The sequence below is a fragment of the Grammomys surdaster genome, unplaced genomic scaffold (assembly GCF_004785775.1).
Source record: "Grammomys surdaster isolate TR1022 unplaced genomic scaffold, NIH_TR_1.0 125979, whole genome shotgun sequence".
Lineage (NCBI taxonomy): Eukaryota > Metazoa > Chordata > Mammalia > Rodentia > Muridae > Grammomys > Grammomys surdaster.
The window spans coordinates 1,649,374-1,676,306 of record NW_021620795.1 but is presented as its reverse complement, the minus strand read 5'-3'; the positions used below and the strand labels follow the sequence as shown (position 1 = coordinate 1,676,306).

The window sequence follows — 26,933 nt, the reverse complement described above, 5'->3', positions numbered from 1 at the left end:
ACACACACACACACACACACACACACACACACACACACACACACACACAATGTGTGTACCAGGTGTCCTTGGAGGCTAGAAGAGGGCACAGGATTGCCATGGAATTGGAGTTACAGGTAGTTGTCATTTACTATGTGGGTACCCCCAAACCTTTGCCTTGTTTGTTTGTCCAGACAGGATCTCACTCGTCATTGTAGTCTTGGCTGGTCTGGAATTCACTGTAGAGAACAGGCTAGCCTTGAACTCACAGACTGCTTTTGCCCAAGTGCTGGGATTAAAAGCATGAGCCACCATGCCCAATGTTATTTTTTGAGATGTCTCTTTCACTGAGCCTAAGCAAATCCCAGGAATTCTCCTGTCTCTTTCTTCCCAATACTGGGATCAGGGTGTGTGTGTGTGTGTGTGTGTGCGTGCACGTGCGCATGTGTGCGCTGAGGGTGGTATAGTCACACTTGTGTTGCACCTGTGCACTTGGAAGCCAGGGTAGGATGTTGGTGTTTTCTCTCACTTCTGCCTTATTCATTTGAAATAGGTCTCTCCTTGAGCAAAGAGCTCACTATTTTTATTTATTTATGTATTTATTTATTTGGATAGGCTGATGAGCAGCAAGTCCCAGTGACCCTCTGTCCTTTTCATCTATCACTGAGGTTTAAGGTATGCATGACTACACCAAGGTAGCCATGATGCTGGAGATCCAAAGTCGGGTCTTCATGTTTGCTACATGGCAAGCATGTTAGTGATTGAGACATCTCCCTAGCTTAGATCCTGTAGATTTTGTAGATTTCATTGGTATTTATCTTAAGGTCCCTCTTTTCACTTTTAATTTTGTTAGTTTTCTCTTTTATCAGTTTGGTTAGGGGGTTTGTTATGTTAGTCTTATATAAGTAAGTAAATGTGTATGTGTGTGAGAGAGACGCATGTGTGTGTGAGATGTGTGTGTGAGAGAGAGAGATGAGTGTGTATGTATATATGTGTGAGATGTGTGTGTTTGAGATGCTTGTGTGTGTGTGAGAGATGCATGTGTGTATGTATATGTGTGTAAGGTGTGTGTGAGATGCATGTGTGTGTACATTGCCTTTATCACTTATCTATCTATCTATCTATCTATCTATCTATCTATCTATCTATCTATGTATCGTGGGTGTGATGCGTGCATGTTCGGCTATACCACAACACATGTCCAGAAGTCAATTTAATGTTGGCTCTCTTTCTATATCTGTCTCTACTTTTGTTTAGTTTTATTTCTTTAATTTTTTTTTAAACTTGAGGATTGGAGAGATGGCTCATCAATTAAGAGCACTTATTGCTTTTTCAGAGGACCAGGTTTACAATTTCAGGGGATCTGATACCCTCTTCTGACTTCTGTCGGCACTAAATACCCATGTGATGTACACATACAAATCTAAAAATGATTTCTAAATTGCATTTTACTCTGTGTGTGTGTGTGTGTGTGTGTGTAGAGACAGAAGCTGAGATATATATGGAGGTCAGAGGACAGTTTGTTGGAGTTGGTTCTCTTCTACTGTGTGAGCCTGGGAACAGACCTTTAGGATTGGTGGCGAGTTATTCTGCCAACCCACCCAACCTTTGTTCTTTGAGATGGGGGTCTTTCACTGAACCAGGAGCTCACTGGTTCAACTAGGCTGGCTACTTGACTGATGCCTTCAGGATCTTTCCCCCTACTGGCTCTATGTGTGGTTGCTGTCTTCACCATTTTACCTTTGCTACATCAGTGGCCTCTGGCGGTCACAGTTAATATTACAGTCTTTGGGCTGTAAAGAGTACTAGTTTATATCTCCAAGTTAGTTATGTTTCAGGAAGGGGTTATGTTCCAAGTGCATTGGAAGTCTGGGGAGCAAGAGCAGCACCGAGATCTTTAAGACAGACTTGTCACTGTGCTTTAACAATCTGTTAAATAGCTTCGTGGGTATAGCTGCTCTGACATTTCTAGGCAATACAATCTCACAGTAAACTTCAGATTCGCCTGGTTTTTATAGTCTTTGCATCCTCTCTTCTACTATGATCCCTGAGCCTGAGGTGGAAGAATTGTATTGTAGATGTATCAGTTGGAACTGGGCACCATGATCTCTTGCTCTTTGTACTTGAGGTTTTCTGGAATGGTCTCTGTCTGTTACAAAGAGAAAAAAAATTTTGATGAGGTTTGTAAACTACACTTAAGGATATAAGGATAAATATTTAGGGTTTTGTTGGGGGATTAGGCTGGTTTAGTGAAGTGGCAATTGTAGGTTCTCTTCCGAGATCCATTTCACTATCCCTGCTTGGGTAGTTGGGTAGGTTTCCATCTGGCATGGTTTCCTTCTTGTTGAGCGGTTCTTAAATGCATTTAGAGAGCTGTTGGTTACCAAGCTGTTGGATACCACCAGGTGGTATACTTCTATTACAGCAACCTTTAGGGTTATCATGCCATGTTGATCACTATTAGGGTTCATAAGTGTCGTAGTGGCTGCTTAAACAAGACCTGAATAACAATGATACCATTAGACATGCTGACATGGAAGGGGGCAGCTCAGGGGGCCTCAACTATAGACAAGAAGCGATAGGCAACTAAGGACTACTGAAAGCAGGAGAAATGATCTTCCCCAGGGAAGAGATCCAGTTTGGCAATCCAGTGCCCAAGTATTCAACTCTGAAATCATATACATACAAGTAGCATTATACAGATGGAATATGTTGTATTTGTACACTAATGAATACACACACACATCACCATGACCAATTAAAGAAAAAAACCATAAATTAGAAAGCAAAGGGGTATATGGGTGGGGTTGAAGGGAGGAAGGGGAAGGGTGAAATGATGTAAATATATTACAAATTAAAACATAAAAAATTATATGAAAAATAAAAACGAATCTTAGAACCAATCTGTTAAATAGTGTTGAGTGTGGTGGCACATATTTTTAATTCCAGCACTTGGGAGGCAGAGGCAGGTAGATCTCAATGAACTTGAGGCCAGCCAGAGCTATGTGGTGAGGTTGTCTCAACAACACAACAATTAAATCTGTTAAATCTAAGTTCTGTTTGAGGGAACCTGTGGATGTATAGTGGTCCACTGGAGTTTCGGCATGTTTAATGTCTACTTCTTACAGTTTTTCCACACCTGATTCTTTGTCACTTGAGAGATATGTATGTGACCATGGGTATGTAAGCATCTAGAATCAATATGTAAATAAAACGTTTACTTGGAATAAATAATGAAATTAATTTAAAATAAGTATAATATATATAATATATATGTATATATATAATTTGGATATTTATTGGATGAAAGCAAAATTACATAATAATAACATAGCTATGGTTGTTTATTTTTATATATTATGTCTGAATATTTGATAATGTAAGACAAGATCTTTAAGGTTTTACAGAATGGGTCAATACTTCGATTTTAAAATCATCAATAGAATACCACTTATATAAATATATAGGACAAGTGGCAGAAATATATTTAAAGTTATTTCAGAAATCATTGAGAAAGTTTTGCCCTAATCCCAAGGCAAAATAACATATTTTTGTGAAGTTGAAATCAGCAATATCAACAAAAGTTTTTAAAATCAAACTTTCTAACCTAATATAATCCTGAGATATACAAATTTGATTCTTCCATGATAAGAAATGGCAGTAGTAAAATACTTAAAAGTCTTCGTTTTCTGTAATTAAACAATTATGTTTCTCTGAGAGCAAGCTCTTTGTATGTGGAGCTCCTACACTGGTCTTGAACGAAAGCCAAGGGTTTCCGGCAAAATATATATGTATGTATGTGTGTGTGTGTATGTGTGTGTGTGTGTGTGTGTGTGTGTGTGTGTGTGTGTATATGGATGGTGTGATGGCATGCCTGTACAGAGAATCAGGGCTACCATGAAGTCATGTGCTGTGGGAGCAAGTGCTGCCAGAAACACTCCAGATCTACACATAGTTGTTTTTAAATTACATTTTGGTTGTTGCATTTTCAGAAAGCTTTTACTATTGCCATGCGGATCACAACTCACATTTTAAGAAGTTAGCAGTGAGCCTCTTGGCAGATGGGTGGTTCCAGAGGTGAGTCCTCTGGCTCCAGGTAGAGTCTGGAGGCATGGGAGATAAAGTTAAGGTCAGTCCCTAGCCATCTGTGACTTCACCCTGTCTAATCACTGCTTGAATGGAGCCTGAACTTTTTTTTTTTTTTTGTGAAGGCCCCGCCTCCACTCCTGAATGCCACTGTTGTTTGTCTTACCCTGGGGCTGTGAGGTTGACTTCAGCCTTCCTTGTGCTTGGTACTTTTCAGGACATCCAGGGTAACTCAGGTTTAGATAATGGATTCTCTCAAGGTGACACAGGCCAAACAGCCCTGGAGACAGTTGGGCAACCCTGTAGTGACCCAAAAAACCCTGGACCTGGGGCTTGTGAGAGCTGTAGGTCTGTTCTTTAGTAGGATGGTCAGTCTTTTGTCCTCACCAGGGCTGTCTGGCTTACTTTTGAGAGCCCCTTGTGTACCCCACCCCCACCGCCACACCCCTTGTTCTTTGTGTCTCGTCATTTCTGTTTCTCAGCTCCTTTCAGCTGTCTCTCACTCTTTATGATTTCCCAGTGCTCTTCTCCTCATTATGATAGTGTGTGTTTTGTTACACTGGCTCTCTCCGTGCACCATGTCACACACAAATGACTTTTAATATGCAGTTCTACCTTGAAGTTAGGTTGCTCCTCTTCTGTGTATTAAGGTTCAGTGTTGAGTTTTCATGTTAGGAAGCTGCCTGCTAATTCTACCTTCCTGAGTGTTTTTACAAGAGGGGATACTGGTTCTGTCAAATGCCTTTTCTGCATAAACTGAGATGACTGAGTTCTCCCTTTCTTCCCCCCCCCCCCTTTTTTTTTCCGAGACAGGGTTTCTCTGTGTAGCCCTGTCTGTCCTGGAACTCACTATGTAGACCAGGCTAGCCTCGAACTCTCGAACTCAGAAATCCGCCTGCCTCTGCCTCCCAAGTGCTGGGATTAAAGGCGTGCGCCACCACCGCCCGGCCGAGTTCTCCCTTTCTATTAATGCATAACATTGGTTGACTTATGTCTTCTGGGGTAGCATGTAACATTGATTAATTTTCTTACGTGGCACTGCTTAGGTAAAATGCACTTTTTAAGCAGTATCAATTACTTTTCTAGCTTGGGTGAGTTCTGCATTTGCCCTTCATGTCACTTTTGGAAAGGTTAAAATATACAGTAATCTGTGATTACGGTCTGGTCTGCTCCCTCTGGAGCCAGGTACCAAGCAAGGTTCCATTCTGGGAATGCATATTGGTGCTGTCCAGATTTCTGCTGTTCTGTTGGGTAGGCAGGCCAAGGGTGAGTGATACCACAAATTTTCTTACTGTTCTTAAATGCCCTTTTCCTTCCTTCTTTCCTTCTTTCCTTCCTTCCTTCCTTCCTTCCTTCCTTCCTTCCTTCCTTCCTTCCTTTCTTCCTTCCTGTGTATAATAAAATCTAGGTTCTACATGAAAGGTAACGTGGAATTTTTTTCTTCCCATTATTTCCTCTTGAACTCTGTTTAGACCGACTGATAGCTCTTCCCTTCTCCTTCTCTCTCTCCCTCTCTCCCTCTCTCTCTCTCCCTCTCTCTCTCTCTCTCTCTCTCTCTCTCTCTCTCTCTCTCTCTCTCTCTCTCACACACACACACACACACACACACACACACACACACACACACACACGGAGTATAAAGACCTGGAGTCCGTGTTTGAGAGGAAGCATGTGGTGACTGATGCTAGCTTACTTTGCTGTTGAGTTCTAGCTAGGTTGGTTCTGGAGGTGTTATTGATTTCTTTCCTTTTTAAAGTCTCTCTGTGTGGACGGATGCTGGAAGCCACTACCCTGGCGGTCTGCTGCTGGCCTTTGTTCATTTCTCTGTGGTTTTACAAAAATTGTTTCCCTATTGCTTTTCATTTCTCTTTAGGTACTGTTTATTATACTTAATGACGCCAACATTTCTTGTAGAACCTTTTCTATTTATTTATTTATTTATTTATTTATTTATTTAGCCTCTTCTTACCTTTTCTAGAGGTTTCCCCACTCCTGCCCCATACTTGTATCTTCGGTTATTTTCCTAAGGTCTCTAAGTTTGTTTTTAAGTTCACAGAGCGCCCTCTTGTGTTGTTTTTGTGAAATGCTCTATAAATACATGAGTTTATTTTTCCTTCTCTACTTTTTTATGGATCTTTTCTCTTGCAGTCCCTGTTGTCACTTCTGACTCCATTTCCATCAACTCTCTTTCCATTATGAGAAGTCATGTCTTGGCATGCAGCTTTGGTTGGCTAGTTTGTTTCAGGAATTTCCATGGGGGAGCTTGTTTACCTGAGTGGTAGATCCCAATTTTTCACTGAGAGGCCCTGGGTTCAACTAGGAACCAAGTATGTATGGTCCTCCAAACTGTCCCCTAGTAGCTATTTTGTGATTCTCAGGTCTGGTCAGGCCCCTTTGTAAACATTGAAAAGTTTACAAAGAAACAGTGTATTGTTATAGATATTGCTTCAAGGAAATCCAGTCTGTGTACAAGTATAGATTCAGAGCTTTGAGTGGACATTCATGTGCCATGGAAAGATGTGAGAGAGGAAACAGTATCACACAGGACTGCCTCTCTAGGGTATGGTAGAAAGCACTTTATATTTTATTTTGGAAGCCATTAGATTAAAAACAAACAAAAAATGAGCAATTAATGTAAATAACATGTTCCAGCTAAGTGGAGACCAAAGATTGCAACTTTTAAACAAAGTTTAAATAAATAGTACTGAGCCCTGTTCCATGAACTTTTATTTTTTCTTTTACTTTTCATATTAAAACAAGAACAACAACAGGGCTGGAGCAGTGGTTCAGTGGTTCAGAGGTTCAGAGTACGTGTTCCGTTTGCCAAGGACTCAGAACTGATTCTCAACACTCACATGGTAGTTTACAGACATGCCTAGTTCCAGGGATTGAACACCCTTTCTGGCCTCTGTGGGCATCCAGCATGCACATGGTGCATATATATACATGCTGGCAAAACACTCATATTTAAATAAAACTAATCTAAAGTATTAAAAGGATAGAATTTTAATCCTATAAATTCACTTAACTGGCAAACAGGTCATTATTTGAAGTTTGAAGTGATTGTAAATTTTGTATTAGCTATGTATGTCTTTTCCAGACATAAATACTAAAAAATTAAACAAGAATCCATTTGTTGCCACATTTCCTAATGATATATTAAAAGTATCCCCTCCATTCTTTTAAGTTCTAATGTTATAAAAGGTTTTGTGAATAACTGTTCTTTCCTGATAGGGTCTCCTGTCCTTGTCTTCCTGGTGTTAAGGGATATAAATTTCAGATATATTTGTAAAATATCAACAGAATTTAGTTAGTGATCTGTAATTAAGTGTATGGATTGCTAGACAAAGTCAGCAGTTGTTTTGTGTTGAAATTTTAAACAGAATAAGTCATTTATAGATAGTACAGCAGCCTTTACATTGTTACCTACGAATAAATGAAATGAAGTGTCATTTTTAGCAAATTGTTGATGTGATTAATTTTGGAAGAGTGCTTGAGAGGTGAATGAAGGATAATGAAACATGAAAGTTATATTCTTCTGAGCCTATTAATTGAATCCTTGTTTGTGTGTATTACCTCTGTGATCTTTAGAAAGATAATTTAACTTGTTTAACCATCACATTTCTTATTTATATATGAATATTAGTATCTGTACTGTATACTTTTTCATTCTACTCTTGTGATTAGGTTTCATTATATTACTTGGGCTGGCATTGAGCTATCATGTTGTTCAGGCTGGTATCAAATTCAGACTCCTGAGTGCTGGATTACAGATACGGGCTACTGTTTCAGAATTAAAATTCACCTTTTAAAGTGTTTAGCTTAGTAGCTTTTATTGCATTCATGGTGTTGTACAACCATATTTTTTCACTATTTCTAAAAGAAACTATCAATCACTCACTCTGCTACCTTAGTTCCCTGTAATCACTGATGTGCCTTTGTTTTTATGTATTCACACATTTTGTATGTTTTGGGTATATATGGTCTTTGGAGACTTGTGGTGATCTCTGCAGCTGGTTCTCCCTTGCCACCTCCTGTACTGTCCTGCTGGGCATTGAATCCAGGATCTTGTGTATGCTTACAAGCACTCTGTCCTGAGCTGCCATCAGTCCTCATTTGTCTTTTCCCTTTTCTTCTGAGACAGGGTCTTCTGTCCTTGATCTCATAATCCTCCTGCCTCAGCCTCCAGAATGCTGAAGTTACAGGAATGTGCTGTCACTCTCATCGCCATCTGTCTTTTCTGCATTATGTTCTGTAGGCTCATCATATGAAGGTATACATGGATCAGTACTTAATTCTTTGTATTGTCAAACGTAACCTGGTGTGATAGGCTGCATTTGTTATAGAGCCAGTTGATAGGCATTTTTAGTTGTTTCTGGTTTTTATTTTTTTATGAACAATGCTATTATGAATGTTTTGTGAAGACTTGTGTTTTCCATTATTCTGGATAAATACCAAGACATTTCCGAACTGTTGAGTTCTACTCTAATTATGTTTAACATAACACAATCTGTTTAATGAGGTGGTTCTACCATATGTTCAGTTCTATTTTTAGCTATCCTGTTTTAAGTTTTTATTTTCATATATACTGAATGTTAACTGAAATGAGTGGTTTCAGTTGATAGGGGAAAAGTCTACTTGAAGTAGTTTGTAAAGTGACAGACTGTACTTTTTTAAAAGTTTTGAAATTATTACTTCTAATCATTTGTTTTTTTTTTTTTTTTCAGTTTTATCTCCAAGACACTAAAAGTAGTAATGGTACCTTTATAAATAGCCAGAGATTGAGTCGAGGCTCTGAAGAAAGTCCACCATGCGAAATTCTTTCTGGTGACATTATCCAGTTTGGGGTAGATGTGACAGAGAATACACGGAAAGGTATGCGTGTGATCAGTTTTTCCTGCCATTCATCTTTATAAGCTTTCAGATTCTTTGTAGTGCTATAAAACATTACATTCTTGTAAAAGCTATTTAAGGACATGTGAAGCAAAAAATTTAAAGTTAACCACTTTATTTTTGCTTTTTAATTTGTAACTTATAAAATGTTAATTAGTAATGAATATTCTTCATCATGTTATAAAATCATAAGGAGCTATTGTGTCAGGAAGCACTTGGCTGCAGTGACCTCACACCCAGCTAAGATGAACTTATGGGGTGGTATTTATTACCAGCAGCAAGACTTACTGAGATTTAATGAGCAGGCTGGACACAGTTTGTTTGGTTGACTTAATGCTGTAATGGAACTCAGTCATGAGACCAGAAGGGAAATGAGCTAGAGCGCTGTAGGAGGGGTAATGGATAGATGCTCTAAGTGAAGCAGTTGATATACTTGTACTCCTACACATGTGTAAGTATAAAAAGATAGAGTGAAACTTAGTATTTTGTATCCTAACTAAAAAATTATAAAAATAATGCCATGATTGTTAAATGTTTTATCCTAAAAATAAGTAATTATGGCTTTAAGGTCCTCACTGTCCTTTTTTCTCCTGTCTTTAACCTGCTGTTAAAATGTTAGCATACTCTTGCTCACAGTCAGAGAGTGATGACTGCAAACCTAGGTGCCATTTTTCTTATACCAGTATGCCATGAAAAAACTGTGGGGTAAAATGCTTCCTTGTGCTCCTTTTGTGTGGAAACTTCAGTTTTGCAAAACATGCTCCAAGCTTATGTTTCTCTATGTATCACTGGCCTCATGAATAGATCATACACATGGCTATCTGCAGTACCAAAGAAATCCAATAAATGACAGAAGAGAACAAGGAGACCCATGCTTGATATAGATCAAGTATGATTTATCGCTTTAGGCTAAATGCAAGTATAAGCTTTCCTGTGCTACAGTCCCTGAAACTGGAAATTCTCTAGCTAAATAATCAATTGCTCTTTAAAATTATTTATATTACAATTCTGAAATTTGTTGGCTTTAACTATTTCACTGTCTGCTCTCTGATTATGAACTCTTAAGGGTGACTCAAAATTAAACCACTTCTGGTACAAACCGAAAGAGAGCAGTTATACTTTATTAGTTTAATTTAATTTAGTTTAATTACTTTATTATTAATTTAATTAGTTTATTAGATAGTGGACCGATAGCTTGGCAAGTTTCTCCTGTTTTCTGAGCATGGTCTGATCTGGAGATGCCCTAAATCTTTTAGACTGATGTTTTTCACAGTACAGTGGACTTGGCAGTGGTGCTGACTCTCATTTGTTGCAGATCTCTGCATAAATTTGCATTGCCCTGAGATTTCTGTTAGATTAGTTTTCCTCCTCTCTAAGTTTTGTTTTGGTACTTAGTTTTAGGTAGAGCCGACTTACATGTACAGTTGTGATGTGAAGTGTTGATTGCTCCTTAGTACAAGTACTCAAGCTGTGCTCACAGTGCACTGGGCAGACCTCTCTGCTGCTGTCCTAGCATTCTCAGGCTCAAGTGAGTGGAGTCCCATACGTAAGAAGTCCACCTCCCATTTGCTTGGAGAAATTCTTACTTATTGATAGAGGACTCTTGAATAGAATTTATTAGGCATTAATTGATAAAAGAATGCAGCGATCAGTTTTAAGAAATGGCTTAGTTAAGCTACGCTGAGCAAAGCCTTCAATATGCCAGCATCTCTGCAGATCTACAGGGTGTTGATTACAGAATGCAGCTTTCAACTCTTTCTAGAGTCTTTCATACTCTTCTCCCATCTATGTCTGAAGGAGATTTAGGATAATTACTAGTACAATATTTCTGCAATATTAGATTTCTGAAGGCTTCTTGAAATGTTTATCTTTTCTGCCATCTTAGGAAATAAAGTCATTTAAATGTGTTGGGCATTTATTGTATTAACAAACTTTATTTAATTTGTAGGCTATTGAGATACAGTTATGTTAGAAAACATGTATCACCTGTTCAAGCTTATACTAGGAAAGAGTATAGATTTCTAAAAAATGTTGAACAATAGTATGATATTGTATACCCCTTTATACAGTACTACTAGATAGCCTAGGTAGAAGAAGTCAAAAGTTTCAAACTGTATTAGAGAGGAAAGGTCGTTTAGTGAGACATTTATTGGGGACTGTCATTCAGAGGGCCTTGAAGTATACATTCTCTTTTTAAACAATTAACATCCATGTGTCTGTTTGCCACCCATGTGTAGGTGCGCATGGAGCCCAGAAAGTGTAGGGTCTTTGGAGCTGAGTTGCAGATGGCTGTGAGCTGCCCAGCATGGGTGCTGGGACTAGAGCTCAGGTCCTCTGGAAGAGCAGCAAGTGCTCTAATTGCTTGAGGCCCCATCCTTTACTGCTTCTTTGTCTTCTTCCTCTTTTTCTTCAGACAGGATCTCATGTCGTTCTGGCTGGCCTGAAACTTCCTACAAAAAGCAGGGCTGGTTCTAATCTTGTGAGACCCACCTGTCCTTTACTTCTTATTCTTGTTCTCAGTGCACTCCAGCTGTCTGCTGTTTGTGTGCTTTCTTTCTTATTTGTAACTTTTTGTTTTTTGTCTTTCCTTCCATTTGCAGCTTTTCAACCTTGCTTTGTCTGTTCTGCTCACTATGTCTGTTTCTATCAAACCTTCCCTTGTCCATGCTCAGCACAAATGCCCGTGTTCTTTTAGTTCCTACAGCAGCTATGGCTCCTTCTTTTTATATGTATGTCTGGTTGTTTCCCTCTTGAGATCTTAAAGACAGGGACATATAATCACCTTTGTTTTCAACATTATTCCCAGCAATACTGTTGTGTAAACAGCAAGTTCTCAGTAAATATTTATTGAGCAAGTAGGTAAGCCCACAGAACCACATCTCATGGGGAAAAAAGAGTAAGCCAGTAGTAATTACTCATGGTATGCTGAGAGAAATAAAGTAGAGGAATCTGCATATTGAGAAAAAGGATTTAGAAACTACGTAGAGTCAAGACTTGTTGGGGAAACAGCAGATTCTGAGTCAAGGTCAGTGAATATATACATTGAGCCTGAAAGATTTTTGTTATATTAGTAGAGGTATTTGTCTAAGATTGCGGGCCTCCCATTAAAAGGACTTCTAGGAATTAACACAAGTGAGTCTCCACTGTGAAAGATGAGCATTTTGAACATTAAATTATAGCAGCATTGGGTTGAAGTATGTTAAATATGTTTAAGTTGATGGGCTTACATTAAAACTTACAAGGGAAAATGGATTTTTTCAATTACTTTTAGAAGAACTTAGATGAAATGTATTTGCCATTCTGAAAACCAGTAGATGAAGAGAAAGCATAAAAGCACTTATATCTCCTTGGTTGGTAGGAGGTTGGTTCATTGGTAGAATGCTGGCCAGGTATGAATGAGATCCTAATTTAATCCCCAGGACTTGGAAAACAACAACAAGCCTCAGTTACACCTGAGTGTAGAAAGTAGTTGAAGAAGCTGGAGAGATGTGGTGCTCTTAATGAGGACCAGAGTTCAGCTCCCAGTGCCCACAAAAGGCGCTCAAATTCAAAAGTGTGTGTGACTCTAGCTCCAGGATGTCTGACACCTTCTGGAATCCTCAGGTACCTGCACGAGCGTGTCCACATACACACAGACACCTATGCACATAATTCAAACAGAAATCTTTTTAAAAAGTACTTGAAGATTGAAAGCTTTGTGATGACTAAACTGTAGTTCTCAAGAGAAGATAGAATGATAGAATATTAATTTTAGAACAAAAGCACTGTTGAATCACCACCCTTCGTCCTCTGCACTTCTGACTCTTAAAGCCTAGGAACCGGAAGCCTCATAAAATAAAACTAAGAAAAATCTCGACAATTATTTTATCTTAAATGGTAAAAATCAGTTAATGCAAGTTATTTTAGTCTAGAAATGCTAATACCTGATTCAGGTCTTCTTTTTAAAAACGTTTCTGGGTTTTTAAGGATCCTATTGTTGTTCATCCTGCAGTTGCCAATCTTCTTGAGATCCTGCAGATGACCAATAAGTATAGAATGTCACTGGCTTCCCTACTCCGAACAGGGTTCTAGCCAGAGCCAGATATAATTAGACCTCATTGTCTCTCCTTCCCATTCCATGGCCTCCAAAAGGTTTTAAGCCAGTCAGACTGAACATGGGCCCCTAAGTGGTATATGTGTGAAGAGGCAAAAAGAGGCCGAATGTGTACCACAAAGTAAAAAGCTCTGGAAACCAAAGTAAATGGTCTGTGCAGATAGCAGGAGAGAAACCCAGTGGCAGTCAGCTTATAGTGTTATTTGATTTTAGTAGTCTCTATGCACGGAGTCGTCATAAATAGTTCTCCCTCACGGGTTCTGGTGCCACCATTTGGACACACCTGTTTTCCCTATTTAACACTGATGAAATTTATATGTGGTTTAGAATATCTGTATAGTTAATGTGACAATGTTCTGATGCTTCCTTTCCTTTCTGGACAAATGTAAATTATATGCTTTACTATTTAGTCCTTGAGTATGAAATACAGAAATCATTTTTTGTGGTGACTGAGAACAAAATATTTTATAGACTTCTTTAGTACACTATTATTCCAAGTATTTCCCTCACAATATCAGATTCTCTATAAGTGTTTTTGAAGTAGGACAAGGGGGTGTAGCTGATGGTCAGATAAAATGTATCTTTATGCTGTAAAAATACTCTTGAAGTTTTTTGTTTCTGTCCTGGGAATTGAACCTAGGGCCTTGCATGTATGCAAGGCAATTGCTCTACTACTGAGAAATAACTATCCTTAGCCTTTTCTTTTTGTCCTCCCACCCCAAAGAAAGCTCAGAAGTAATACTCATAAAAACATTGTAAACTTCTTTTAACCCAGTGTTTCCCAAACTCATCTGATTCCCAGTTCCTTTCCTCCCTCCATTTTCTTTTGTTTTGTTTTGATTTTGGTTTTTTGAGACAAGATTTCTTTGTGTAACCCTGGATGTCCTGAAACTCAATCTGAGTAGACCAGGGTGGCTTTGAAATCAGAGACCCACCTGCCTCTGCTTCATAAGTGTTAGGATTAAAGGTGTGTACCACTACTGCCTGGCTTCTAGTTCCTTTTTTGTTAATACTTTTTAGCACAGTATTTGGGGAAAATCTACTGTACTGAGTTGATTGATACAAATATTAAAAAACATGCCAATTACATTTCTTAAATTCTTGTTGCTAATCCAAAAGATCACTAAGGTTCCTCTGCTTTTGTGTGTATCTAGTTAACATGAAATCTTTTCATAGATACTAAGACATGGACTTTTTCCCCGCTTCCTCTGCATTAGCCCTTGTTTAGCCTCACTGATTTATGTGTCAGTCCGTTTGCTGAATGTGAGAGTAACCTAGCTGATAGAATTGCTGATGTGATATATCACATGTTGGCTCTGGTACTGCAGTTTTATTCTATAACTCATCCTCCTATGTTTCTTTTTGTTATAAATTCATTAAAAGATTTTTGTTAGCATATTTTAACCAGGCATAATGTATTTCATTATGGCATTTTATACATGTAAATGAAATATTCTGGGTCAATTCACCCATTATCTTCTTTTGTCCCATCCCCTCGGTAATACCCTTCCTCTTTCAAAATAGATCTGCTTTTGCCTTTACCACTTTCACATCCTTCTCTCTCTTTCTTTTTTCTTTCGAGTATGAGTTTAATAGGTGGTGCTTACAGATAAATTTTATAATACCCCTGCTATTTGGGCTGAAATACTAGGGCTATGAAGATCTAGGTGCTAATTGTGTGATGGCATCACGAGTCAGTGAATCAGGCTCTAAGCACTGGGGTCTCTGTGGCTGCTAGAAAGGGGGAATGTTTTGCTTTTATTTGGCCTTTTGAATCAACAGAGGATTTGAGGGAGGAGGCAAGAGTCAATGAGGAGGCAAGAGATGAGGCTTTAAGGGCAGGGTCACAGTTGACAGCAATAAGGACTAAGTGAAGTGGTTCTGAGGGAAAAGAAAGTTAGAGAAAAAGATAAGAGATTTGAGGATGAAGGTTTGATAGGGAGTGGTTCTAAGGGGGAGAGGGGTTTGAGCAAAAACTGGAATGTCTGGAGATGGAGGCATAGAAGAGATGAGGCAGGATAAGAGGGAAAACTTAGATGACACAGGAGGGAAAGAAACCTCTCATTCTGGCATTTGAGGAAAGTCTTTCTGAGCTGAGAATTAAGAATTCCAGCACAGGGGTCTGGAATTAAAAGCAATTAAAAGGAGTGGTTAAAAGCACTCACTGCTAGTCTTAGGGTTTCTTCTGTGATAAAACACCGGAGAAACAAAGGAACTTGGAGAGGAAGGGTTTTATTCCAGCTGACAACTTGTAGCTCATCATACAGGGAAATCAGGGCAGAAACCTCAGGCAGGAAACTGGAGGCAGGAACTGATGCAGAAGCCATGAAAGAAAAAAAAATTGTATTTGGTTATGTTAGCAAGGAGGTAAAGAACATCACAGATGTTCATAAATATGGGGTTGTAAACAGTAAGATACTTGGAGATTGCATGTAACCTGCCTATGCATAAGAGACCTGTGGCAGTAGCTTAGAGGGTGTGGCCTCAAGAGAAGAGACCAAATGATTCATGACAGTGATGGCTATTTCAGGCAGAACTGAGAAGACTGCCTAGTAGATGCTCTTTGTCTGTGTTAGCAGTTTTTGTGTATAATCAGTCACTGAAAACAAATATTGACTAAACTGTACTAAATTCCTTAAATTTAATATATATTTCCAGATGATAGCCATATTACTTTGTATAATGTATAATCTTGTATATATGTATACATGTATACATGTATACATATATATAATATGTATAATGTATAATCTTGATAATATGGTTGCTATTGTTCAACATATTGTATCCCTAAAGCAATAATAATTGTTGTAATAGTTTTATTGATATATAGTGATAGCAATAGAACTATTTTATATGACTATATAATATATACTTATTATGATGTACAATATATTATATAATAAAATATTGATTTATATATAATAAAAATATAAATATATAATAAACTTTTATATAACTATATAAAAATAATATATATAATATGCCCTATATTATATATTGTATACATCTGCCAAAACTCACTGAGTCTTGGCAGATGTATACAGTCACTGTAAGCACTACTCTTTTTTTTTTTTTTTTTTTTGGTTTTTCAAGACAAGGTTTCTCTGTATAGCCCTGGCTGTCCTGGAACTCACTCAGTAGACCAGGCCAGCCTCGAACTCATAGATCCGCCTGCTTCTGCCTCTCTAGTGCTGGGATTAAGGGCGTGCGCCACCACCGCAGGACTTATTTATTTATTTTATGTATATGAGTAGCTGTCTTCGGACATACCAGAAGAGGGCATGAGATCTCATTACAGATGGCTGTGAGCCACCATGTGGTTACTGGGAATTGAACTCAGGACCTCTGGAAGAGCACTCAGTGCTCTTAACACTGAGCCATCACTCTAGCCCCAAGCACTACTCTTAAAACCTTTATACAATGTGTTTTTGTCTGCCCACATCAGCTTTAAGTCAGTTTAACAAACTAACATATTTGTTGACTCCATCAGTGATGTGGTATTTTAAGAACAGAGAAATCAGAACTATCAGTCTTTACATTGGAAGACATTTTTTTTTTCTATAAAAGGCACATGGTCTATACAGTTGGCTGTATATGGGAGGTTTGTTTCTCAAAACCTTCAGTACGAAAAAGAGTGAGAAGCAGTATTATGCATTATATGCAGAGAAACTGCTGTGACTTTATTAAAAGGTTTTGGAGATGGAAAGACAAACAACTGTATGAAAGCTGCCCTGGAGAGCCTCCTGTGTGTGTCAGAGCATCTGTACAGAGGGAGAATCAGAGAGGCACTCTCAAGTGTCAGCAGCCTTGAATTTCTTGCCTGTAACTTGGGAAGAGTGTGTAACATGTTCTACATTGTGCATCAGGGACTTTCAAGTCTCAGGAAGTATGATTGGGAGACAGTTGGAGGCAGAGGAATTAAGACTAAGGACTACTTTTTAAAAGTCAGTAGACTAGGTGTGATGTCAGCAAACTGAGATAAAGATATAACATCTTCTCTCCTCTTACTATTTCATAATACATTGGGTGGTTGACTTTTCATTGTCTGTTAAGGAATTAAAAGTTTTTCTAAGGTAGTAGTAGATAGTGTCATTAAACCATTAGATGTATTTACTTTTCTAGGAATTATTACTTTTGTGAATGAAATACAAATTTAGGTATGAGACCTACCAAGCTTCATATTTTTAAATAATTATTTTATTTGTTTTAACCAGTTACCCATGGGTGTATTGTTTCCACAATAAAACTTTTTCTACCAGATGGTATGGAAGCCCGACTCCGTTCAGAGTGAGTATGATTTAGTGCTGTGAAGTTTTGGATTAATTATCTTGGTTGGTAATATTCCAAGTGATGACATACTGTTAATACTAACTATAAGATTACTTTAATATATTAAAAATTAACATAGTACCTTTTGACATATACTTCAGTTTTAATTATTTTTTATATTATTTGAAAATCTAATAAATAATAATGTATCAGAGTTAAAGGTTGTTTTGTTCCCAAGTTTAATTTTACAATGCATATTTGAATGGATAATTAGTTGCTTTTTTGCAATATTTAGGATATGTTAGTTAGTGTGTTCCTTTTTAATATAGAACATTTTACACTGTGATTGCCTATGGAGTTAATGTAGTTATTATTATATTCCAGAACTTGAAGATGTTGATATAGTTAGTAATTTTTTAATGAGAGTTAAATAATCTCCCCAGAGTTGTATTTTATGCTTTATGAAGCAATATCAAGTCCTACCATGAAATCTAGAGTTTAAAATGTAAACATAAGTATATCCTTTGCTTTTTACAGATTTATCACTGTGAGGTATGGAAAGGTCTGGGAAGTATTTAAGTATTAATGCTTATTTCTTTTAATTTTAGAAAGACCTTTACTATGCTAGATGCTTGTTTCCTTCCTGTTATTATAGTTTATATTTTACTAGTGGTTTACATGATTTTGATTGTGCCAAAATGTCTAGAGTTTAAGGGAAAGCTTAGTAGTGAGCAAGGAAGAGAGGTAAAGCAAAGCCCGTTCCCTTCCTTCATTGCTGTCCTCTCCTGTCCATCATCCTAGGACCTACTTTTTTTTTTTTTTTTTTTTTGGTTTTTCAAGACAGGGTTTCTCTGTGTAGCCCTGACTGTTCTGGAACTCACTCTGTAGACCAGGCTGGCCTCGAACTCAGAAATCTGCCTGCCTCTGCCTCCCAGGTGCTGGGACTACCCGGCAATCCTAGGACCTACTATAAGTTTTTTTTTCCTTTCTGTAATTTTATGGCCAGATGATGCAAGGCAGAGATTGTAAATTTATTCTATTTAGAGTTTATTGAGTTGCAGTAAAGTTCAAGAACTTTAACATAGTAGAGCCTAATTTATAGGTCAAGGAATAAGCTTTCAGTCCTGGAATTATTAATCAATCCACTGGTGATACACAACTTTTTAAAGACCAGTGTTTACAGTTGATATGAAATTTAGTTGATACGAGATTATTTTTGATAGAGCTAAAAGCTTTGAGCAGTCATGTGTGTCTTTTGTGTTGTTAGGTTCCATCTAATAAAATATGTGGGTCTTATCTTTGTGTTTTTGATTGTGTTTGTATGTGCGTGCATGTGTGTGAGTATACCTGGGTGCCATGGCTTGTGTGGCAGTCAGAGGACCACCTTGCTGTTGCTGCTTGCCTTTCAGTTTCTTTAAGGCATGATTTTATCAATGTCCTTTAATATTTAATTTTTTTAACTGTTTCTCGTTTAGTGACTATAAGTGTGAATGTTTATATGCATGTGTATTGCCTGCATGTGGAGGATTGGGGCAACCTCAGGTGTTGATCCTTAGGAGCTGTGTGCCTTGTGTCTTGAGACAGGATCTCATTGGAATAGGGCCAGTGAGCCTCATGGATCTACCTCTTTTCACCTTCTGAGTGCTGAGGTTACAAGCTGGCTATAGCACCTGACCTTTTAGAAGAGTTCTGGGGATGCTTGAACAATGGGGGCTTTACCTACTGAAGAGTCTCCCTAATCCCTGTTGAAAGGGCTATTAATGGTTGAATACATGCCAAGTCTATTATGTAAATAGTGTATAGTATTTCTTAAGATCTTCAGTAGGTAGTTCTGATTGTTTCTTAGTTTTTGTTATATTTTATAATTTTCTAACAAGAAATAGAAATTGCTTATAGCTTTACAAATCTAACACTAAATAAGTTTTTGCTTTCTAACATTTTCTTGTTATATTCTTTGTATACACAAGAAGTTTTTCAACAATTCAAGCACAGCATACCCATATCCCATATAGTTTCTGTAAAAAACCAAATATATTTGTGGAATATGTTATGTGATTTTTTTTTAGCCTTTTGGGTTTGTTTGTTTGTTTGTTTGTTTATCCAGATTTTTATGAGCAAAGAGAATTCCTTCTTATGTCACTTAAGAAAGCCAGATTTTAAAAGATCTATTTGTTTCATTTAGTGTTTTTGTGTTAATGTCCCTCTATATATACATATTGACAGAAAAAAGGAATGTATACAAAAAAATGGTTATCTCTGGATGCTAGGATTGAATAATTCTAGTTTAGTTTTTTATACTTCCTACATATTCCATATTTAACATATATTACCTGTTCAACTTCTGTTGAAGACATCCATTTGAATTTTAGAGTAAAGAAGAATACCTGTAGTCACTTAAAACTATTTGAAAACCTTCACTAGGCAGTAAGTTCCTTAGAGCCTTGTGATAGGCTCTGTGGATGCAGGGGTGAACTGATCATAATTCCTGAGACACAGACATGTTTTCAAATAAATACAGTAGAAGATTTATGCATGTTCAGTGAAGTCTCTGTAAGATATCCTGGTGTGCAGAAAATGGGTGCTGGTGCTTAACTCTCCACTGTATATGCCATACCAGGTCAGTTTCTCAGCATTCACATGTGCTTTACCAGTTGAGTCTGGGAACTTTCCCAATCAGCCTTCAAGCTGGTTGTCACTACATGGCTTTCTGAGATGCGGAGTGTACAAGGTGCAGGTGACGTCCTTGCCTCTACCTGCCTTCAAGAGACACACAGTATCTTACAGGGCTTTATAAAATAGGGTTCCTGGCTTCCTTAGCTGTCCCTTTCTCATGAGAGTAGAAGGTAGTGGTTAGTTGGTTAGTGTTGCACTGTTTAAGCCACTTGTTTACATCAGCACATTTAATACTTAAGAACTGTGGAGGCCACTTCATGGGTATGGAAGGTGAGCATGTCTTGATTAGTTACTTAGCCCTCTAGCTTGTAAGCAGAGCCAGTGTGGTCTAGTTGGTATACTTTCTGAGTGAGCCCTTATGCCTAATTGCTGCTGCTTTTCTGTCAAGAGTTCTATATCAGGCCCCAAAGGGAATTAGTGTCAGTTAATGACTCTGTTGTTGTGTTTCCTCCACTGAGTTCAGTTTCATACCCACATGTAAACTTTGATGTAGTCCATGGTGGCTAGGTGAAGAATGCTTGTTACTGTCTTACAGCTAAAGTTGTTCTTCACTAGAGCACTTTGCAAATTATAACCTTGTTCTCCAACAGAACTTTACTTATTTGATTTTTAAAATTTATATGTTACAAATTAAAAATACATGATTTAAAAGATACTTCAATGTGTTGAAATGCTTAAAAAAGGGAGTTGTCACAGCACTCAGTAAATATGGGTTCTCAAAAGGTGCTTAATACGTTCTAGAGTGAAATTTATTTTAAGGAGAATGATGAGTAAAAATATAGATGTATTAGTTGGTTTTTAAAAAATATCTTAAGATAATTGCCAATCTTCTAATTACATGAAAGCATATGCATGAATTTTGTGACAAGATACTCTGTTGCTCTGATGCCATTTCCTCTGTTTTCAGGAAATGAGATAAAAATTCTAAACTTTACTTTGCAGTGTCATCCATGCTCCATTACCGAGTCCTGTAGACAAAGTAAGTTGTGAACGGTTGCTTTCCAAACGCTGGGGATGATTTCAGTGACATTTATATTTAATATGTCTTACCTAAAAAAAACTTACTTCTGCTTTTGTAATGAAGTAAATATTAAATGTGAGTATGTAGTTAATATAACCTTCACTGTCTGGAGAATTTGGAGTGGCTGTTTCTTCGGACAAAGCTTTTGTAGCCCATGTATTACTGACTGAGAATACTAAATGTGCCTGGTTGTGTGCCTAGCCAGAGGTAAGTGGGATTAACTGTTACCTTCTACTGAAGTACAGTTCTGTCTAGGAACAAAGCTTTGGGAACAAAGCTTTCTATCCAAGACGCTCACTCAGTATTTGCCCGTACAGAAAAGCAGCTCTGAAATAAGAACTACAGGAAGAAGATTCAACACCTTTGTGTATAAGTTTGTGATTTCACTTACAAAATTTCATGAGTAGTACTTGCTTCATCATTTTGCTTATAAAGCTGATGTGAGCGGTGTAACACCAATGTACATTCTGGACATATAGCAGAAATATTTTGAGAACAAATTTACACAGTAATTGAGAATTAAGAGACTAAGTCAATTAAAATGTTATCTGCATATTTAGGAAAGTAGATGATTCATTGTTTCATGGAATTGGTTTGTTTTTATTCTTTAAGTGCATTTTATTTTTTGTGCATGCTCACTGTACAAGTGAGGATAAGAGAACAACTTGCAGGAGTTGGTTCTCTCCTTTTACCAGGTAGATACTGGGGATTGTCCTAGTTAAGGTTACTATTGCTATGATAAACATCATGACCAAAAGCATCTTGGGGAGGGAAGGGTTTATTTGGCTTACATTTCCACATCACTGTTTATCATGAAAGGGAGTCAGGACAGGAGCTCTAGGAACCTAGAGTTGGAGCTGATGCAGAGGGATGCTGCTCACTACATGCTACCCATGGCTTGCTTGGTTTGCTTTCTTACACAACCCAGGACCACTAGCCCAGAGATGGCACCAACTATAATTGACTGAGTTCTTTCCCTTCAATCACTAATTAAGAATATGCCTTACAGGCTTGCCTGCATAGCCTGATCTTATGGAGGAATTTTCTTAATTGGGGTTCCTTCCTTTCAGATGACTTAACCTGTTCAAGTTGGCATAAAAGTGTCTAGCACAGGGATCAAAGTGAAGTTATCAGACTTGATAGCAGGCAGCTTTACCTGCTGAGCCATCTTGTTGGCTCTTAATGGCTTTTTTAATATACTGTTTTCTGTGCTGGTAACATTGTGTTTTATTTCTAGGTTGCTGCTAACACTCCAAGTATGTACTCTCAGGAACTCTTCCAACTTTCTCAGTATCTACAGGTAAAAGGAAATCTTAAATTCTTAGCCTTTAAGAGTAACTTAGATTTTATTTTGCCAGTTTACAAATACAGAATAAAAAATATTGGCTGGAAACATGTACACAGGAAATATCTTTTTAAGGAAGAATGAAGGTTTAAAAGTAGATCTTGTGAAGAGAAAGGAATCAGGACTGCTGAGTCTGGAGAAGATGAGCTTATGTGCAAGAGAACTTTCTTTTTCTTCCAGTCCGAGGGGATTCAGAAGTGATTTTTGAGTAAAATTAAACTTGTCCAGGTTTTGACTGTGGGATAGGAATATATAACTGTGTAGTCTGTATTATATGCCGTCCTCCTTTGTAGTACTTCACCTCTGTTGGTTCATTTGGACTGTTATGTAGAGAATGTAGATATCTCGTTCTTGTTTTTCCATGTGGAGTAACTAAGGAACAGGGAAATTCAAGAATTTACACAGCATTCATCACACATGCAGTGTGATTTACCCTATTCTGCGTTTACAGTAGTTTGACAGTTAGACCCTAGAACCCCCATTTGAACTGTGTTTCAGGATCCAGAGCACAGTGCAGCCACTTGGAAAGGCCCCCCAGAGCACTTAATTCTTTATTTGAAGAGACCCAAGCAACTCTAAAAGCAGAGAAGTGGTTTTGTTTTGTTTTATTTTCATTTATTTGTGCAGGCTTTGGGTGATGGTACTAAGTGTGGATGGTTTAAAAAAAACTTGGTATGGAAGTTTAGGGATTGGAGTTTTGATCTTTTTTTGTAGGGGGAGGGTTCGAGACAGGGTTTCTCTGTGTAGTCCTGGCTGTCCTAGAACTCACTCTGTAGACCAGGCTGGCCTTGAACTCAGAAATCTGCCTGTCTCTGCCTCCTAAAGGCATGCGCCACCTCTGCCCGGCTGGAGTTTTGATCTTTATCTTGGTTTTTCTGCTCAGTGCTGTGACCATCAGTAAACAATTTTGTTTGTGTAGGCTTTTAGTTGTCTTCTCTTTAAAACCATGAAGTCAACACCAGTGACCCACTGTCCTTTTGTTAGTTGGGCAGTTGACATGTGCATCTATGTAAAAGTACAGAAATAACTAACGTAGTAATTAGATCTTATTTTCCACCAAGCACCATGGAGTGCCGAATAGAAAGTGATTTTACACATTTGCTCATCAGGTAAGTAGTTTAGAGCAAAGGCTCGTCCAGCCAGACTGGATCAAGGCTCACTGGATTTGATCCCTAGCTTTAGCATCTGATCTTTTAAGAGTTTTTGTTTTTTTTTGTTTTGTTTTTTTGCCACCAAATAACCTTTGGACTTAATTTTCCTCATGTAGGCAACTGTTAAGTAGTAGCACACCTCTCCACATTATAAAGGCTATATGATTTAATATTAGTAAAGCACTTACAATGGTGCCTACAACATAAAACTCATGATGTGGAGGTCATTAATCATTTCTTATTAAATGGGAAGACGTGTTAGTTTTTGTGGGTTTCTCTTGAGAGCCAGGAGAAAATGTTGAGATGCATTTACACTTTGTTTTTCACACAGGAAATGCATAGATTAAATGATCAGTCACATTCTGCATGCTGTGGGTGTTTTTCATCCCAGTGAGACCCTCGTGCTTAATGTCTCATCCTTTCTCAACTTTGCAGTCAGTTCTTTGAATGTCCACTTATCTTTGCTAACTCTTTGAGAGGAATTGTCTCATCGCTTTTTCTTCTTGTATAATCCTTACCGAATTGATGAGATTTCAATGTAAATTATGAACCCTTTCAGAAAAAAACTGAAATAGATGCCTTTTATACTTTAGATCTAAAAGACCATTTACAGAAGTACTATACTTGTTGAAGTTTGGTTCAGAATTAATGGAATGGAATTTTTTAAAAGATGTAATGACACCATCTAGTGAAGGTAGATTCTAAAACTGTGGTTGGCTGGCAGCTTTGTTCATAAATCAAACATTTTGTATCTGCTACTTCCTGAATATTAGGAATGTTTCAGGAGCTTAAAATAGAATATGGTAAATAGCCGTTTTGATGTGGATTCTCAGGTGATGGTGTTTTTATTAGATTACGCAGTCTACATTAAAACAAAATATGTCTAAGTATATATTAGGCCAGGTTTTCCCTAGTCATTGTTTATCAAGGATGTGGAGAGCAATAAATTAGTGTTTTAAACTTAAGTGCTCTATTTAAAGCAAAGGTGGCTCCAAGATAGACTGTTAGTGAGTGTCCTTTGGGTACTGGCAGGAGCTGCAGAGGATGAAGGTGCGACAAAGCCACACTGAGTGATGCGAGCTCTTTACCTTCACAGCCTGTGAGGGGATGCTGCTAACAGCCATCAACTGTGAACCACTGAGTACTCCTGCTTCTCCATGTCCTCTACCATAGTCACAGATTCCTTTGACCCCTTATCACATCAAGCTCATAGTTAGTGGGCTCTCATTTTTTTAATATTAGCTACTGCTCTGTGAGATAATCAGAGAGTCAGAGCACTTGAAAATGCCATAAGCCATGAACAGTTCTCTTTTAAATACATGTGGGTATATTTAAATAATATTTTAAAAAGAAAAACTGAAAGCTATTGCTATTTTCGATGCCATGCTAAAGAGCTGTTGTAGTTTTGATGTTGACCAGATTGTTTTGCCTTAGTTTGAAATGTATTTGTTCTGAGATATATAAACATTTCACAAACACAGCTATGCATTTATTAAATACAGGCAGAAATGTTTGTTAATTTTTCTCATTTGTATTTTGAAAAAGAAAACAAATAAGTTGTTTCTGTGCAGGGAAAAGTTAACATCTAGACAACCTATTACATCTGTACGTGCAGTCCAGTAGATGGGCTAAAATATTAAGATGCATCCAGGGTGCAATATGAGAATATGTTCAAACCAGACTGAGTGTTATTCTTCAGAGGAATCATGCTGCCGAGTTCACTAGCATTTCTTTTGTGATTTATGTTAGGAGGCCTTACATCGGGAACAGATGTTGGAACAGAAGCTAGCCACACTTCAGCGGCTACTAGCCATCACCCAGGAGGCTTCAGATACTAGTTGGCAGGTACTCCATTTACTTAATTAATAATTAAGAAACATCGAAACACTTATATTTAAGCGTTTAATAGGGTGGGTTTTTGTTTGTTTGTTTGTTTGTTTGTTTGTTTTTGTATGTGTTGAATGAATTAAAACTAAGATTTTCTGGCAAACAAAAGTAAAGTTATTCTTTAACTAAAGAACAAAAGTTGAAGCAGCATTTTATAGTGATCTCTCTTGATTTTCCCAATTTTCTTCATTTTGTTGGCAATAAAATTTATACTACATGATATTTTTTTGCAGTTGTGACTCTGGGTTTTTATTTTTATCTAATTTTTTTCAACAGGCTTTAATAGATGAAGATAGACTCTTATCACGGTTAGAAGTTATGGGAAACCAGTTGCAGGCATGCTCCAAAGTAGGTATTTAATCTCAGGTACTCAAGGAAGAATTCATGGTGTTTTCTGCAGTTTCAGGTCTCTGTTATTTGAGTTTATGCTAAAGCCTTTATATAGTTCCACAATTCTTTTACATCTTTGTCGTGAAAAAATTCAAGCATACCTATAAGTAGGAAGAATTGTGTTCAATTCTGATTCCTTTTTCTATTACAATTGATATTGACTGACAGGTGATTTGCCTTCTGGAATGTGACTTGGTATATACTGTTATTGAAACATTTTTCTTGTTCTTTGGCATAAAATAGTAGATAATTGGTCTGGTTAGATGTTATGATACTTGTTTTCCTTGTCCTCCCTTCATGGATGGTGTTGATCTTCAGTCAAAGACATATAATGGCAGATGGCTTTCCTTTTAAGATGTTATCATTCATTGATGATTCTTCACTAGGCCCCTTATTTCATTAAGGATATTTAACATAGTAATGTAATTCTGTCATTTCTTCATTTACTTCTTCAGAGACAATTCTTCCTTCGTGAACTATTTCATTACTCAGAAGTATAGTTTCTACAGAAAAAAACAGGATAAGCAAGTCTCCCCCAATTATTTACTAGATTAAAACAGAGTAAATGGATTATTTTTTATCCAACAGCAAATGACAATGAAGTGTTTTCTCCCTTGTTTAGATTGAAGTACATTTGGTGTGTTTCAGTCTATACTAGTAGTTATCTTTGTTGATGATCAAATTATTCTGAGTTTTCTGTGAGTAAATGCTTTGAGGTTGGCTGTCTGGCTCTCTCTCACCTGCTTTGATGGCTCCTGTCGCCTGCTAGCCTGGAGGCTCTGTTCATCTTGCAGTTTTTGTTCTAGACCTAGGATCTCCTTTTTCCTCATGAAGCTCTTACTATTTTCGTCTTAGCTGTTATTCCAAAATGTTTGGGGCTTTTGATAGCAATGATTTTTGCTCACAAATAAAACTGTGATGGCTTCCATAGAATACATTAATTAATCTTAATATTTGAGAGAAACTATTTGCCTTTAGCTCATTCCTATTGAAATTAGTATAATTTCTGAAGGCATAATTTACCGATACAACTTTGAAATACATATGTAGTTAATAATAGGCCAACATTTGTATTTGTGGGTACCTTAACTTATAATTTTGAGTAGTATAATGTGTTAATTTCAAAGGATAAACAATTTTCAC

General features: G+C 37.5%; 1 protein-coding gene across 13 annotated transcripts in view; it reads left to right on the top strand.

The window, feature by feature from the left end:
* Positions 1–26,933, top strand: part of Slmap (sarcolemma associated protein) — a 118,530-nt gene that overhangs the window by 39,913 nt on the left and 51,684 nt on the right. For all 13 annotated transcript variants that reach the window (XM_028754066.1, XM_028754065.1, XM_028754060.1 and 10 more), the window contains 6 exons: positions 8,793–8,940; positions 17,269–17,341; positions 20,939–20,975; positions 22,255–22,317; positions 25,263–25,358; positions 25,677–25,748. In XM_028754066.1, coding sequence (XP_028609899.1) covers positions 8,793–8,940; positions 17,269–17,341; positions 20,939–20,975; positions 22,255–22,317; positions 25,263–25,358; positions 25,677–25,748 — 489 coding nt within the window. The remainder of the gene's footprint in view (positions 1–8,792; positions 8,941–17,268; positions 17,342–20,938; positions 20,976–22,254; positions 22,318–25,262; positions 25,359–25,676; positions 25,749–26,933) is intronic.